The sequence below is a fragment of the Podarcis filfolensis genome (assembly GCF_964270895.1).
Source record: "Podarcis filfolensis genome assembly, chromosome: 14".
Taxonomy (NCBI): Eukaryota; Metazoa; Chordata; class Lepidosauria; order Squamata; family Lacertidae; genus Podarcis; species Podarcis filfolensis.
In genome coordinates this window covers 20,533,379-20,551,466 of record NC_139616.1, presented here as the reverse complement: position 1 = coordinate 20,551,466, position 18,088 = coordinate 20,533,379, and the positions used below count along the sequence as shown (strand labels likewise).

General features: G+C 45.2%; 1 protein-coding gene across 3 annotated transcripts in view; it reads right to left on the bottom strand.

Annotated features, from left to right (window-relative positions):
• Positions 1-509: 509 nt before the first annotated feature.
• The window catches only part of LOC310749460 (ceramide synthase 3-like), an 87,112-nt gene continuing 69,533 nt past the window's right edge, over positions 510-18,088 (bottom strand). For all 3 annotated transcript variants that reach the window (XM_083586411.1, XM_083586412.1, XM_083586415.1), the window contains one exon: positions 510-2,341. In XM_083586411.1, coding sequence (XP_083442537.1) covers positions 2,216-2,341 — 126 coding nt within the window. In that variant the 3' untranslated portion in view covers positions 510-2,215. The remainder of the gene's footprint in view (positions 2,342-18,088) is intronic.

The window sequence follows — 18,088 nt, the reverse complement described above, 5'->3', positions numbered from 1 at the left end:
GTCCAACAATAAGGCTAGTCCTAGCTCTCTTGAATCTTTGTCTAAACGTAGCAAAAAAAGCAACTCGCTGGGCATTTTCATATAAAGACAGAGGTAAATATATAAATAAATACGTACACACGTTAACAGGTAGGTGACGTTGCAATTTATACATACAGAATACACACACATCCCACCCCCTCCCAGACCAAAGAGGGGAGATTTTACAACACTTGTGCGGTTCAGATGGGGAGGGGGGGGGAATAAAGTCACGAATACAGAGCCAATATTGTTCCTCTAGATCAGCCTTCCCAAATCTGGGGCTGATAGTAGTTCCAGTCCAAAAACTTTTCAGGGCATCGGATTGGAGAAGTCTGATCCAGATTTTGCTGCTGTCCTTTCTCCCTACCAGATAAGCAGCCAAATGAGTTGGGGCTTGGGGAGACGCCACCTGTGGAATCTCTTGGGGGATGAATTGTGTAACCTCAGAATAATTATTTCCTGTTTCCTCAGGTGTTTTTTTTAAAAAAAACAAAACACTTTGGAGCAGAGATGATGCAAAATTGAGAAGAGGCCAATTCTAAAGTAGGAGTCAGTGAAGTATCACTAAGCAGTGTCTCGTTCACTGGGCAGTTGTTTTGCCTAGTGGTTGCTGGTGCCCATTGGGAATGGGAGACAGATGTCAAGGAAATAAACAACTATCTGATTTTTAGAAGACATCTGAAGGCAGCCCTGTTTAGGGAAGTTTTTAATGTTTGATCTTTTATCGTATTTTTAATATTTGGTTGGGAGCTGCCCAGAGTGGCTGGGGAAACCCAGCCAGATGGGCGGAGTATGAATAAATTATTATTATTATTATTATTATTATTATTATTATTATTAGGCCAACCTGAAACAGAGGTAGTCATGGACTCCAGATGTGATACTTGGTTTCTTGGAGGATAGATTGTTTTTAGAGAGAGAAAGCAGCAGGCTTCAGTGGACACCTCACTGCAAAGCAGTGTAACCAAAACATAAAGGAAGAGGAATTCTTTGTAGGGCTTCAAGGCATCATCAAATGAGCTGCTTTCCTAAAAAAATGCAATTCCCACTTGGCACAACTGAGCCGAGAAAGAAGCAATATAGCCCAACCAAGGCCTTCCATGCCCTTCAACTCCAGAATGATCTATGCATGGGATCACTGCCACCCACAGTTTGCACAAGGCTGCTGGAGGCCCAGCAAGAAATCTCTAACTCAAGAGGTAGGAAGGTTGTGCTGAGCTGTCAGCAACCACCTGGGCTAGGACCAGGAGCTCCCAGCTCTCCATGCAGCCACCGTGTGGTAAGCCACCAGATATGCCATTTGGACCATATTCCAGGGCAGAGAAGGGCTGTAGCTCCAAGGTACGGCATTTGCCTTACATGAAAAAGGCCCCAGGCCCAATGCCCGGCATCTCTAGGTAAAACTGGGGAAAGAATCCTATCTGAAACCCTGGAGAACTGCTTGTGTAGAAAATGCTGAACAAGATAGATCTGACTCAGTCTAAAGTCTATGTTCTCAGGCTCCCCACATACCAGGGTGGCCGCTGGGCCCTCCCACAACGTCTTGTGCTTCTACCATCAAGTAACAAACCAACTTAACAACAATTCCCAGAGTGGCTTAATGGTCAATCGTCATTCTGGAGAAAAATGTCACAAAGAACCTTGGTAGAGTTTGGTCCCCGCTGCCTCTTCCTAAGGTCAACCCTCCCAAGAGAGAATTAGAAGCAAATCTCAGGTAAGCAACCAATAAAGGCTTGAAACTCAACAAAGATGCCCTAATGCCTTATTGAAAAAATTCTGGTGGCAGCAACTTCACATAAAACCCCGCACTTATGAAACCATGTTAAAACATTATTAGAGACTCGGCAAAACTGTTTAAAGCGCTTATCAAATTCTAAATGTGTGAGCAGGTCAGTTCGAAACGATGACACTCCAAAGACTGTTTGGCGATCCTTGAGAATTCTCAAGAGTTGAAAAGGTCAGGCTTGCCATGCACCCGTATGCACTGTGTTAGAAAGTGGCCCATTAAACACATTTTGTCGAGTTAAGCAAATTATTCTTGCTCTTTTAAGAAACTGGGCTCTCTTCCAGCTCAACTGGCTGGCAATAAAATCAATCATGGACTCCAGTTAAGATGTTGACGCTAAGCTCTCTACTGTAGGATGGGTTTCAGGCGCAGCAAACAGCACCCTGAGGAGAAGGCGCTGGCAACACGCTAATGATTGTTGTTGTTTAGGAGAGGGTAGCTCAATCCATTCTTGCTTCCGTTTTTGGTGCACTCCTCTTCGACATCACTGAAAGTATCTTCTTCTTCTTCATCACTCCGTTCATCTTTCACATGCTAAGTGGGGAGGGGAGGAAGAGTATTAGTCAACGTTCACAGATGCCAACACACACACATCCATTGCTGACAGCAGCAGAACATAGAGTTAAACCAAAGGACACGGGGTGTTGTTCAGAAGGAATGGAAACAGGCTACTTTTGATTGAAGAAAGAAGCGGCAAATCAGAGGCTGAAACTGATCTGAAAACATTCTCACCAAATCTGCACCCTGTACCGGAATCCACACATTTAAAAACTCAATGTACAGATTAACTTACATCGTCCCAGGTTACATTGCACTAAAACAGAGGCCAGGCACATTTGAACCAAAGGTGCTTGAGAACAAAGAATAATTTGGTAGAAAATACAGAGGAGGAGGAGGAAGAGAAGAAAAAACAGGTCAGTAAAAACTGATTCATATAAAACTGGAACTCTGTTCCGTCATAAACACTCATGAACAAGTAGGACGCAGGAGGGGCAGTGAGTCTACTAGCACTACTAGTACATCGTCATTGTCTCACCAGTACTTCCCAGGACTGGGCAACTGTCAATTTCGGTTTCCCTCAGTTTCTCATTTTTCCCTTCTTATGTTCAGTTCTCCACATTTTCATCGGCATTTGAAAATTCATCAGTGTTTAAGTCTGAATTTCTCTCAATGAACACCCATTACTGTGTGAAATAGCTGTGCGACTCTACCATTGCACTTTAAACATGAAGCAAGTTCCACCCACCAATCTCTTGCAGGAGGAAATATTCCCGGTGCTTCCATTTCAGTCTTTTCCACCCAACATCAGTGCAATCCCATGCATCTCCACTCAAAAGTAAGCCCTCGTGAGCTCACAGGTAAGTGCACAACAGCCTTAGAACATTTTGGGATAAAAATTGCAAAACAAGTGCAGGCATTCATTCACTGGCCTTTCAGATCTCTCCCAGATCTACAATTAGTAAAAGACTCCTATGTTAGTAGCTAGTCTGAAGGCAATTGTCCGTCATTGTCCCCCACTCCCCTTTATCTATTAAGTTTCCATGAAGACAGAGTAAAGCTAGGAGGGAAAATTAAAGCATAAACTCTACCAGCTTGACCGCAAAACATAAACTTCCTGGGGTTCTCTCTTTTGTCTTTTCCAGAGCAATGCTCACAAGGGTATCCAAACAAACAAATCACAGTGTAAATACTGTAGGATAAACTTGGCACACCATCAGATAGAAGGAAAGGAAAAGCCCCGCACAGACAATTGATGAGGTATCATTTTGTTCAAATCGCCCACTGGCACTTCCTGAGCTAAGGACTCACTTTGCATTCGCAGTCAAAAGGCAAAAATGTTTTCTGGGGGTCCGCGATGATTACCACAGGAGCGCACAGGGAGGAAAGCCTCCACAAATTAAAAAAGAACAGACATGCTGAGCGCAGAGAGAGAATGGGAACTGGGCTTACTGTCCAGTTCTGGGTGTGCACATGCTGGATTTGCTTGTGACTGGGCCAAGAAGGGCCGTGGCTCAGTGGCAGAGTGTCTGCTCTGCATGCAAGAGGTACCAAATTCAGTCCCAAGCATCTCCAGGTAGGAATGTCCTGTCTGAAGCAGTGGGCAGCTGTTGGCAGTCAATGAAGGCAATCCTTAACTAGATGGTCCCTTAATCTGACTCAGCGGAAGGTAGCTTCCTATGGGTCTAAAGAACTTGAGGCTGTGTTTATGAGGAAGTGCTTCCTCGCCCCACCCCAGTGTATTATCTGGAAGTTTGTTGAAATATTAATGGGACATTCATCCATGAACACATAAAGAAGGCTGTTGCTTTTGTGTAGTGCAAGCAGAAGAGGAAAGGCACAAGGAAAGATCTTTCTGCCTGTTTTGCATGTTCAAGACTATTTCTCTCTCTTTTTTTTTTTAGTGGACTCTGGAATCTGCTCTGAAATTATGTGAAATGTCACCAGATCACGACTCAAGGCGTTCTATAAAAACAGCTGCCTCAAGCTAGGATGTGTTGAGCTACATTTTGAAGCCCAGCTGAATAGTTTCAAGGATAATAATTCCAGGTACCTAAATCCACTGAAAAAGTCAACTCGTGTTAATCCCAACATGTAAAAATAAAATAAAATTATTGTGAATAGGCCTGGATGGTGGCCTTCAGTTGGCCTATTAACAATCCGTTCATGCGGTGATAAGACAATCTTCCTTTTTAATTGACAGTAGCGTACGATGGATAGTCACATGGGAGAGGAGTTTCAAATAACCCAGATGCATCATGGGAGAATTATAGAATTGTACTAAAACTTTTGAGTCCATCAGTACAATCCAGTCTGCATTGATCTGTATACAACACACAGACCCACTGTGATTCTTTACTTAGAAACAAGTTCCACCATCTCCAATGGGGCTTGCTTCTTAGGAAGTGTGCAAAGAATTATAGCCACACGTTTGATTGTGAGGACACCCTGAAAGAACGAAAGCTTTCCCACCTCCACCAGTGGCAGGAGAAATCTGTTTGCCCTGCTCCCTTTGTACCACTGGAAAAAATGATTGTTTCAATTCCTGCCTTTGCAAGCCTGCAAAGCTTATGATTAAGAAAAAGTTACTTATCTCCTCTGCCTCACAGTGCCCAGCCTGGTGAAACACAATAAAGATGCAAGGAGGGAGCTGCAGCCCAGGTTAGGAAAAGAGGTGGTTAGCTACTTTAAATGAATTCAGATCTCCAGGGCCTGATGAGCTGCACCCAAGAGTACTAAAGGAGCTTGCGGAGGTAATCTCAGAGCCTCTGTCTACAGGCTTTGAAAAATCTTGGATAACAGGTGAGGTCCCTGCAGACTGGAGGTGGGCAAATATTGCCCCCATTTTTAAAAAGGGGGGGGAGACCCAGGTAACTACTAACCAATGAGCTTGACATCAATACCAGGGAAGGTCCTTGAACAGGTAATTCAAGCATTTGGTTTGTGAGCACTTAGAAAAGGATGCTGTGATTACTAAGCCAGCATGGGTTTCTCAGAAACAAGTCATGCCAGACAAGTCTCATTTCTCTCTCCCCCCCCCTTTTTTTTTGCTAGAGTTACAAGCTTGGTGGATCGGGGGAGTAATAGCTGTTTGACATGGGAACAGATTCACTCAGAAGGTGCTAAAATCTCCTTCCTTTGGAATTTTTAAGCAGAGGTTGGATGGTCACCTGCCATGGATACTTTAGTTGAGATTCCTGAATAGCAGGAGGGTTGGGCTAGATGACCCCCTTACAACGCTACCATTCTATGACCTCCACGTCTCTCATTTTCCAGGATCCAGAAAAGCCAACAGCACTCAATATCAAACTGGTCTCTTAAGTTACTGCTCAGTTTTAACCAGGTGGAGACTACAATAATTCGCAATTAATCGTATACTCCGTGGCTGCCTATAAATTCTGCGGGCTGTGTTATTGAAATCCGCTAACTACTCCAGGGTATGTGACTTTGGGAGAATGTCAAAAGCTCAGGCTGCCCCGCACAAGTCATCACATCCCATTGCTTCCCCAGCGAGTCCAATTATAAATCTCCTTTTGGCAACGAAACAAAGGCCGATATAATAAGCATTTTGGTGCTGTTACGGAATTTCTTTGTTAACCCTAAGACAAAAGCTTAGAGTTGAGCTAAAGAGCTCCTTGTTATTAGACTTTGTTTCACATTATGAATGCTTCCTTAGCCAAAAAACAGACTTCTCAGGTTGGGGTGCATTTTATCGAGTGCTGTCATCGCAGATCGTCTGGGCAGTTGAAATGGCTCTGTCTGCTCAGCCCTTCAGAGGGGACCAGGCCCAGACGCAGCTTGCAAGGTGGGATGGAGCTGCTTGGCCAGCTTCCTAGTGGGGGTGGGTGGGGGGGAGGAAGGGTCACTTTGGCTTATTGGTGTGGGAGTATAGACCCCAGGCCTGAAAACCTTCTGCTTGAGGTTGCTGACAAGGGGTGATGATGGAAGCGAACGGGGATTGGATGCTTACGCGACAAAGGAAAAGTGGTGTTCTCAAAACTTGTTATCGAAAACAAATTCTTGGGATGTAGCTGGAAGAACAAAACTGCAAGGTTAGCTGAAGCTGGCATGATGAAGTAAAACCTTCTTTGAAACACCTTGGCTACATTCACAGAATCCCAGCTGCAAGAGACCACCAGAGTTATCTAGACCCCTCCCCCCTGCAATGCAAAAATCTTTCACCCATGTGGGGCTCAAACTCACAACCGAGATTAAGAGTCTCATGCTCTACCAGTGATCCACTGCATGCGGCCCTCGGGTCACTTTTAGTGGTCCTCAGCAACATTTGATGCCCCCTGCCAGCCCTTGCTCTGTTTCCCCAAAACCGGGTAAGTGAGGTGCTGGGTTTTGGGATGGAGGCATGAGTTCCGGCTGAGAAAAAGCCCTGACTATGAAAATGGGTGCAAAAAGCCTACTTCCCTTGGGGAAATTTACCTAAAGAAGTAGACTCTCTGCTGAGTTTCTACCTGTTCCTCGCAAGCAATACAGCCTTTCAATAAATTGATCTTTAGCAGATCCTGCATTGCAGAAGGATAGACTGGATGACTCTTTGGTCCTTCCAACTCTGTAATTCTAGATCTTTGCAACCCTAAAACAATTCTCAAATACTTTTGTCCACACCAGGAAGGAGAGGGGCAATGTAGGAGGGAGGTTAGAATAGTGCAGACTTTCCAGCGGAGGCAATCCCGCAAATGTGTTTGCACCAGTCTCCCTTCTGCCTCCCCACACTGTTAAGCCACTGTAACCCACCTACTGGGAAGCTGGCATAGTGGGTCCATCCCACTTGGAGAGGAAGGAAGTTGCCTGCGTGCCCACATGAGCTGCACCCAGTGGTTTATATTTAACAGTTTCTCATCTTCATACACAGAGAAGCAAGCTGCCTGGAATCCCAGGAAAAAAGTTAACTATTATCTGCATGTCAATGGGGTTTCCTGGAACAATCAAGTTTTATGGGAACTTGGGGCTGGCACCAAAGCACACTGCTGTGTGATGCCAAGGGTGTTAGCATGGGAGCAGAATGACTCCCGTCACGCAATAGCGACATACAAAGATGAAACTGAGAGTCTGGTTGGAACTTGCACCTGAATTGATTAACAGAATCACATTCACAAGTCTGAACAAATGGTTGCAGAGAGAGAGGAGCTGCTGGTGCATTTGCAATGTGCCAACCTTGCCCTGCCCTTTCTCCATCCTGGCATATGGCAACAGCACAGGAACCAGAGGTCAGGTGAGCACCACTGCCGCCCTCCCCACTACTGAAGTGGATCTGGTTGGTATGGATTTTCTGGGCAGTATTTTCCTACAAAATCGAAAGCGCTGTTCTCTGCACAAAAGCTGCAGTCTTCCCTTTGTGGTTTTTCCAAGTGACATTACATCCAGAAGGGAATCCCAAGATCCCTTATTACTGCATTGCTGTTTCCAGTTGCTATGTGAAGCCATGAAAGTGCTGAGGAAAAACCTGTAGAAGACAAAAGGTTGTACAGGAAACTAAGGAAGTACATCTTCCATTGATGCTTTTTGCCCTCAAGTATTTTTCTCAAACATTCAGGGGCAGAATCCTCTGAAATGGGTATTGCTTTTGCCACAAGAACATTCAGCTCTGGGGAGTAAGAATGGTTTCTGAATGAGCTTACCAGGCAAGTGTTTACGGATAATGTACCAGAGTGAAGGAAGTGTGAGAAAAGGTCACTTTGCTGATTTTCTTCATGCGTCATTTTGAGATGTTCCTTTTCACCAGATATCCTGTTCAGCTCGCTTGACTGACAGGTTTCTGGGCCAATAAGAAAACAAAACACTTTCTTCTTTGATTTTCTATAAACTGAAAAGAATTCATTGGGTGGAGACCGGCATGTTCTTTTCAGGAAGATCTTTGCCTTGGCAGGAACATTTTACACTCTTGACTGCAGCATCAGATTTCGATCTTGGACTCCAACTTTGGCCAACTTACTCTCCACGAAACACATTCCAGAGTGGGGATGTTGTACAAAAGCCAAGGGTTTTTGCTTTTGTTTTTGACTGAAGAGGAAGTCAATAAAAAAGGAGGAGAGCTTCACACTATATAGAAGCCAACCAGCTTCTTGGAATTTTCGGCTGCTGAAGAGGAAATGGCACCATTCCCTATTCTCTCTCTGTCTTTTAACAAAGCCACTCTGAAGTTGAATGGGATAGGAGCAGCAAGGGGTGTGTGTGATAACTGTATCCTTTCCCCAGCAAAGTTGCCGCCAGTTCCACAGTGTTCCAGGTAGGCTGAGTTGCTTAAGCAACATTGCCCAAGTGTTCATTTGCTGAGAGGAAGGTATTTAAGTCATAGGATGTTTGGGATAGGTGAAGTTACAAGATAAAACAGAAGAATAAGGAGATGTTAACAAGATGAATCCCTATAGAATCAAATAGGAAAGCAGATCTTGGTCTGAATCTTTTCAGGTTACAGGTAGGAAGACTATAGTTTCTCCTTCAATGAAAGCTCCACAAAACATAGAAAGCTAGCAGGTCATTAAGACAGGCTCAGCATCATTTCTCCCTGACAGTTCGTTTATCTATATGCAGAGAGTTTCTTCCTTGTAGGAACATTTGAACACAAGGACACCCCACCCAAACACCCACATGTGGCCTGAAGCTAAACAGCCCAATAAAATATTTACTACTTGAGCCTGTTAAACTGTATAAACAAGCCTTCAAATACCACAATTGGGGGTTGGGGTGGAGTGGAGTGGGATAAGGCTCAACAAAATGGCTGTTATGGTAGTGGTGTGAAAACCTGTGGCCCTCCAGATGTTTTTGGATTCCCAACTCCCATCGCCCCTAGCACCACCCCATGCTGGCTGGGGATGGTGGAGGGTTGGAACCCACCAACATCTGGAGAGCAATAGGTTCCTCATCCTAAGATTAGACCAGAGGTTCCCAAATTGTGGTCCATGGAACACTAGCAATCTGCAAGCCTCATTCAGGTGGTCCACAGCATATCTGTGAAGAACGGCGGGGGCAGTGGCTACTCAATCGTTCTTAGAACCTAGTGGTAGGCTCAGAAAGTGAGCAGAATGGACTAGTAGCAATGGGAAGAGGAGGAGCTTGAAAGGAGCTGGGAGGGTTGGCAGCAGAGTAAACGAGAGGCTAGAATTAAGAAGCTTCATCTTCATGGAGATAGGATTCTTATATTTTGTTTTATTGCACTACAATTTGAATTGTCTGAAATTCAAATTGTAATGCAATATGATATATAATAAATAACAGAAGCCTTGGAAATACAATTTAATACCATAAAGATTCTAGCAACATGCAATGTGATTGCTACAACAGGTAAAAAATCCTTAAGTGGTCCACCAAATCCTCATCAATTTTCAAGGGAAAATTGAAAGGTTCGGATTAGAGGGATGCATACCATTTATCAATATATAGCCAACTGTTGGCACCCGTCTGTCTTGGGAGACAATGGAGGAATGCACCTTTGTGGGTGAAGAAAAACTGTTGGAAGATTGCATGTTTTATTGCAGCTGGGGCAGATGAAGGCGTCTGGTTGTGCTGCTGCAGATGCACCATGGCATTTCTTCTCTGGTCACTGCTATGAATACATGACCTGACTGTTTCCAGGCACTTTGGTTGTCTGCAAGGGACTCCCACACAGCAGGGTTGATGCTGACAGCCTTCATGTCACATTTGCAGATATCTTTGTAGTGCAGAGTTGTGGCAATGACCAGTGGCTCAGTTGGCTTCCAATGGTAAAGGTAAAGGTAAAGGGACCCTTGACCATTAGGTCCAGTTGTGGCCAACTCTGGGGTTGCGGCGCTCATCTTGCTTTAGTGGCCGAGGGAGCCGGCGTACAGCTTCTGGGTCATGTGGCCAGCAGGACTAAGCCACTTCTGGTGAAACCAGAGCAGCACACAGAAACACCGTTTACCTTCCCGCCGGAGCAGTACCTATTTATCTACTTGCACTTTGATGTGCTTTCGAACTGCTAGGTGGGCAGGAGCAGGGACTGAGCAACGGGAGCTCACCCCGTCACGGGGATTTGAACCGCCGACCTTCTGATCGGCAAGTCCTAGACTCTGTGGTTTAACCCACAGCGCCACCCACGTCCCTTCCAGTGGAAAGCCAGACAAATGCATGGAGACCAACGGCAGCTAGTTTCCATGTTCTGAGGCAGCAGACCTGAATATCAATTGCTGGGGACAAATAGAAGGGCAAGGCTGGTGCATTTGTGCCCCGATTGTGGACTTCCTGGCTGCATCTGGCTGCCTGCTTTTGGAAACAGGGTGTTGGAGAAATGCACCCTTAGTCTGATCCTGCACTCTTAGTCTGATCTGAGTTTCTGAGTGGCAGGAGATTGGAAAGACTATAGAGATGCTTCCAGGGATATAGAACACATGGGAATTAATGAATTGTTTGGGGGAAAGTGAATAGCAAAAGTGTTGCCACTCTCGGTGCAGTTAAAATGAAGTGGTGTAAGATTAAAAGGAGCATCAGGATTTGCAACTCCATGACACAGGATGTGCTGATCCCTGGCAGTATAATCAGATTTTTAATTAGTGCTAAAATTCAACAGCTCTTGGTAAAGACAACCACAATAGCCGCCCACACTCTCCCAGTTAACTTCATGGAAATGTGAACAACAGGAAATGGAAACGTGCATTACTTTCTTCGATACTGAACAGAAGTTGCCACTTTTGGAGGCAGAATTGTCTAATTGTAGAGACCTCTAATGGAAAAATTACCAACTTAAAAAAAAAGAAACTTAAGCCAAAAGAAGCTGGTTCACCAAACAAGGTCCTAAATGGCAAAAGTGATCCGAGTAATTTCTTTGATCAACCATGAAACAACAACGGTGTCCCAAATCAGTAAAGACGAAAAGGAGAACAGAAGCCAAATCCTTCGGTACATATGTCCCAGAGCAGGAAATCTCTCCCACTTCTGGGGCAAGCTAACTCCCTACTGGAAGACTGTTAGTCTACTAAGAAACAAAAGGAAAAGATGAGCCTTTGGAGAGGCCAGTGAATCTCAATGGGACAAGAGGTTAAGAGGAAAAGATGATTGTGGGGAAATATGATTTATACAGAACTCAAGAGAATCAGCACCACAGACATGATTTACAGAACAAGCTGCATCACAGAGGAGATGAATCAGTAGTTCAATTTGATGTGCTGTTTTGCAAATGATTACCATTGGCTTGGAGATTATGTTAGGTGCCCCGGGACACCAGGGTGGAGCATGCATCCAGGGTGAGCATGCGGATGCCAGAGCTGGTGCTTACCTTGTCATCGCCAATTTTAGCCCAGGCTGGGATATGTGAGATAGGAAGCACCTGGAAAGGATAACTGACTATAAAATGACTGGTGACCAACATGTCAACAGCAGCTCCGAAGATGCTGAGTTTGCTCTGCTTTCATTTGTTGTTGTGTTGGAACAGCTCCTGACCTGCTGCTTCACACACCGGAAAGCAAGATGGTGCGACGTACCGCAACTGTAGCAGCAAGGACTCTTCTGTCACAACTGGGGGAACGGGACTCAAGAGTGAACTTGAAGGAGAAGACAATGTTTTAATACGGTAGCATACTTTACCACGTCTCTGGGGTTTTCTACAAACGCGTCTGCCTTTAACCAATGGAGAAGGTGTAAGGTAGAAAGAGAGGCAGATATTAGCTATGGCAACCTAGAATCATAGAGTTGTAGAGCTGGAAGGAACCACAAGGGCCATCTGGTCCAACCCTCTGCAATGCAGGAATATGTTGCCCAACGTGGAACTCCAACCCAAGACTCCGGGATTAAGAGTCTCACGCTCTACTGACACAGCTATCCCAACCTGAGGTTTTTAAGGCAGAGGTGTGGCCCAGGCTCTACAATGCTCTCCACATTACTTGATACTTATGCAAAGACTGAGATAAAATCATGAGGAGTCTTTAGCTTCCATTACCCCACATCCATCCGCCCCCAAATGGCATGATCATAGAGGTAAACTTGAAAACCTGTTTTCAAAGGGAGAACATGAAAAACAAGACAATCTCACCCTACTTTCTTAAAGAGCTTATTAGAGACAGCTCGTAGTTCATGCTTTGCATGCATAAAGATTCAGGTTTAATCCTTGGCACCTTCAGGTGTGTGTGTGTGTGTGTGTGTGTGTGTGTGTTTGAGGACCAAAGGTGGGCAAGACCCTCACTTTAAGCCAATGGTAGGGAACTTTTGTTCCTTCAAATGTTGTTGAGCTCCAATTCTCATCGGCCCAAGACAGCATGGCCAATTGTCAGGAATGATGGGAGCTGTAGTCCAAAAACATCTGGAGGGGGAAAGGTTCTCCTTGGTGCTGGCACCAAGACTTCTCCACAAGCGATTGCTGGATATTTTGCAGGATTCCCAGGCCCCCTGCTACATTTTTTTAGTTGACAGCTATTACAATAAACTGAATGGAACCAGTGTGGAAACATCTGCGGAAACATCTTGGATATGACACTGAGAGAAAAAAGTAGGGAGGAAAATCTTGAGCCAAAGAAGTGGTGGTGGTGAAAAATCTGTGGTTGGGGCAGAAATAACTACAGGCAGATTTGATGGCCAATACCAAGAAAAACATTAGCATACAATCAGTTTGGCTCCGCTGGGATTTTCCATTATCCCTTCGCATCAAAGCTTCTCACAAGGTGTTAGCAACACTGTAATCATCCAGACCAAAATTACAGTGGTAGGAAACACCCTTGGTGAGGAGCCAACAAAAAATGCTGAAGCAACACCAAGCTAAGGTTCTTACTCAAAATGAGATTGCTGATTGGCTCAAAATATGACAGTTTCTGAACCCTGAAGGCTTTGCAAGCAAGACAATACTAGCAAGCAAAAAACAAAACAAAACCCCCCCAAAACTGGGTGCAAGATATGGAGACATCCCAAGGAACATTTCACAAGGTTCACGTTAAATCTGCCCCACCCAGTGCATCAGCCAGTGCATCAGTTTCAAATGTCAGTCCTGGGTGTTAGAGAAGGGGTAGGCGACATAGTGCCTTTCAGACATCCTAGACTACAACGACCATCATCCCTGACTAATGGCCATGCTGGAGTTTCAGTCCACAAGAACTGGAGGGCACCACATCGGCTACCACTGCATCGGTGGTTTAAGGCAGGTTTGGGATTCTGTTAGTGTACTATCCATCCCATTTCTAATGGTCTCTCTGCCCAGATTAGTGGTGTTGATCTCAGAGGTAGTGCTGAGGACCTCAAGGTTTTTGATCTTGGGGGACTTCCACATCCAGATCCGAGCTGCTTTCTCTAGAGCTCTGCCTTTCCAAGAAAGCAGAGGAAATCCAGAATGAGTATGTGACTGGAAGCAATTCTGGGTTGGATAAGGGCAAAAAAGAAAACCCCGATGCTTAAGTCAAAGAAGATAGAGGTACTGTTGGTCCGAAAGGCAGCTGATCTGGAAAGAGATTTGCAACCAGTTTTAAAGAGGGTTGCACGTCCTCTCTAAAGTCAGTTAAGAACCTAAGAAGAACGTGATTGATACACACGCACAAAAATGCGCCACTGGCCCTGGGCGTCATTTGCCCCAGTTTGGTCTGAGTGATTTGATTCTTTGGTTTCCATAAACATAAAAACACCTCTAAACGGTGTACAAAAAACTGAAGCAACAACAGACAAAAATGCAGAGTTATAGATAAAATTGGGACTTTTGTCACTAATATGTATAAATCAATATCAGTTCATTTTCCTTCTAACGCAACCTCCCTCTCAGCCTCTGGGGTATCGCCCACGGTCCAAACAAACTCTCAGCTCACCCACACAAAAAGTCTCACAATGTTAAAGAATTCCTGGAAACAGCAGGCATCACCCTAGTCCAGGAATCCCCAAACTTGGCCCTCCAGCTGTTTTGGGACTACAATTCCCATCACCCCTGACCACTGGTCCTGTTAGCTAGGGATGATGGGAGTTGTAGTCCCAAAACATCTGGAGGGCCGAGTTTGGGGGTGCCTGCCCTAGTTTCTCACTCTAGACTTGCTTTTTATGGGCAAGACCCAGGTGACTGGTTCTTCCTTAGGATGCTGGATAATTTAAGGGGCTGTTTTTGATCTCTGAAGCCCTAAAACATTTGGGACCGGGCTGTTTGAGGGATCACTTACATCTACATGAACCCCTCCTTCCCAGGCCACTGGATTGGCTCTGCTCAAAGGAAGGAGGAGGAGCTAGGCTTTTTCTATCACATGATCATCTATTCTGAAGTCACATCCACACAACATCCATTTAAAGCACTCTTATACCATTTTAAGAGTCTAGGAGAATCCTAGGAGCTGTTTGTTAATTGTAGGTTCATGAGATCAGATCCCTCAACAAAACACAGTTCTCAGAATTCTTTGGGAAGCCATGGCTGGCATATGAGTGATTTAACTGGATGCTGTGGGTATGGCACAACACACAGCCTGGCAATCTAATGCTTGCATAGGGTATAAGTCAAAAACTCGAAACCTACAGGCATTCTGCACATCTCAGACAACGGCAGTATCCTTTAATAAGGTAAAGGGTAAAGGGACCCCTGACCGTTAGGTCCAGTCGTAGCCGACTCTGGGGTTGCGGCGCTCATCTCGCTTTACTGGCCAAGGGAGCCGGCATTCAGCTTCCAGGTCATGTGGCCAGCATGACTAAGCCGCTTCTGGCGAACCAGAGCAGCGCACGGAAATGCCGTTTACCTTCCTGCCGGAGTGGTACCTATTTATCTACTTGCACTTTGATGTGCTTTCGAACTGCTAGGTTGGCAGGAGCAGGGACCGAGCAACAGGAGCTCACCCCGTCGCGGGGATTCGAACCGCCAACGTTCTGATCGGCAAGTCCTAGGCTCAGTGGTTTAACCCACAGCACCACCCGCGTCCCTCCTTTAATAGCCATGCTCTAAAAGTGTCCTGCCTTAATTTGCCTCAGTAGTATAGATGCAGAGCCATCCTTTATACTCATTCATTCAGCTCTGGAAAGAAAGCAGTTAATCTCAGCGGATTCCCTTTGGCAAGATACTTTCCACCAGTACATCATTCCACATCCTCAATTCCCCACATGTTTTAAAGCTTGTCCCTAAAATATCCATCCTATGTTTAGACATTATGGCTCTGGACATGTTTCAGTGATGCTGGAAGCTTGAATCAAGAGGGCATTGTAACTACAAGGGGGAGTTGTATTAAAGAAACAAAATATGCTTCTTAGCAACAGAAATCCTTGAACATCAAGATGGTAGCCCAAACCACACAAAACAGGGTTGGGAGTGGGGAGTGGATTCTATGTTACTATTCCCTAACCTAACCTAACCTAACAAAAGCTTTTCTTCAAAAACACAAATTCAGGAAATCCAACTGGTGACAAATTCAGGAAATGCAACTGGTGACCTGGCCCTTCGCAGGTGCATAGTACATTTATGTACATTATGTACATTCTATACCACAAATGACATTCTATACCACAAAATATTAGGGTGGTGTACAAAGTTAAAAGATGACATGAACTGGCAGGATGAGAAGAAGAAGAAGGAGGAGGAGGAGGAGGAGGAGGAGGAGGAGGAGGAGGAGGAGAAATGGGATCCTGGCAAGGGAATGGGGAAGGAAGTACTCACAGGGTGACAGAGGATGGCGAGGAGATGGGGATGAATGTGCAGGAACCAGAGCATTGGGACCCAATACCAGAGCCAAAGGGGCCCCTGTCTCCTCTCTGAGGAGTAGGGAGAAGCAGGAGTAGCACTCTAGGAAACTGAGACAGGCAAGAGCCCACAGTCCAGCTCACTAGCTAGCCAGGTGGGGCTTGCTAGCTCTGGGAAGAGGTGTGTGATTCCTCAGTAGGCTCAGAACAGGTGAGTGTCACATGCCTCACCAAGCCCAGATGTTGCAATCAGCATGCAAAGAACAAAAGGGAAACAAGAGCTGAGGGGTTGTGTCTGCTCAGCTGCCCATGTTGAGGGACCTTGACTTGGATGCTCTCTATGGGACTGTGCTTCGGGTTTGACTCTGGACTGTCTCCTGGACTTCAGACTTGGCTACTTGGATTAATCCTGGACTGTGTTTCCTGACCTTTGGACTTTTCTTGTGTGGATTAACCCCTGGTCTTTGAACTTTGGACTTGACATGCTGACTTGCTGCCAGGTAGGCCAGGGGTTCAGGACAAAACACACACAGACACAAATACAGATAAACTAAAAACCGAACAGGGCTGTCTGCATAACAAAGGTTTCCAAGAGGTGTCTGAAAGTCAAAAGTGAGAATGCCTCTGCCAAATATATGCTGGAAGAGTATCTCATAGGCATGGGACTTGCAACACAAAATGACCAACATCCAGTGTAGGCCAATCGGGCCTCTGTAACATGTGTTAATACATCTGGAATGGATAATCTCGGTGATTGGGCTGGGATATAAGGGCTCAGACAGTCATTAAGGCATAGTTATTTTGAAGCCACAAAGCAGGCATTCTTAATCTGTGGTCTATGGACCATCAGGGCATCCATGAACAACACACACACACACACACAAATTTCCCCAGTGCAATAAACTTAGTGCTATGCCTTTATTTGCATTTTACTGGGGAAAGGGGCCCATAGCTTTCATCAGATTCTCAAAGAGGTCAACAACCCCCAAAATAGTTAAGAACCACAGCCATAAAATGTTGCTTGTAGAACTGATGTTTCTACAAGTAAAGAACTAGAGATGAAGGAGGATATGCATCTACTTGCTGCTGAAAAGAGCGTGCCAGACAGATGGAACACAGGGTGCTGTCATAATGAGTCCATGTCCTAGCTCTGTATTTGCCTAGACTACAAACTTGATTTGATTTCAGCCCTCTCCAGAGTTTCGTATGGGAAAGATGCCATGGACTTAATGCGGTATCTTTTTCTTGCAAACTATCTGTGGCATCACTGATCTATGGCCTCTCCCCCGAGAACATGGGAAACTGTGTTATCCAGAGCTAGACCTGCGCAGACTGGCAGCAGCTTTCTAGAGTTTCAGCCAAGAGTCTTTCCAAGTCCTGGGGGATGCTGGGGAATTGAACCAGGACGCTTTTGGGCTTTGCCACTGAGCTACAGGCACTCCTCTTAAGGTTTTTGTGTAGTGATATGAAATACATGCTGCGATTTCATCATGCTACCAGTTTCCCTAACTTCAGAAGCAGCAGCCAATGAAGTGAAATAGGGATCATCTTGTTCATTTTGCATGAATCAATGAAACAAGGAAGAGGAGGAGATGGAAAACTTTGGCAATGGTCACACATTTCCTACAGCCAGTGGTACTGCCCCTGAGGTTACAATTTGGAATTGTCTTAATTCCTGCTGTTGATCAAAAATAAAATTTGCTTCCTGAATGAATACCACCAAAAAGTAACTAGACACAGAGACAAAATCTTGCTAAATCGAGGCCCACATCTAATTGGCATTCCCCTGAACCAGCAATATGTAGTTGCAGGAGTGGGGATGGCTGCAGAGAGATATGCACTTAAATATCTAGCATAGTGCCAACTTCTATAAACAGATGATCTCGTGACATGGCCTGCCAAGCAAGTTGCTTCTGAAGTCTGCTTAACAGCTTTGGGGACACAAGCCGCCTTCACAGCCAACTTTGCAAACCCTTTGGAAAACAGATGGGAGGGAGAGCCTGTTGAAGTCATCCCAGATGGCAAAGGAAGGGCAGTATTATGACCACCACTGTACAGACAACTGCTGTTTTGATGCTCCATTTCTAAAATATTGTGTAAAACTCCAAACACAAACATACAGGGGTCATACAGTGAGACATGGACATAGGAGCCAACGCCTAGAAGCCAAGGTCCTTTCGACCCCCCCCCAATAAAATA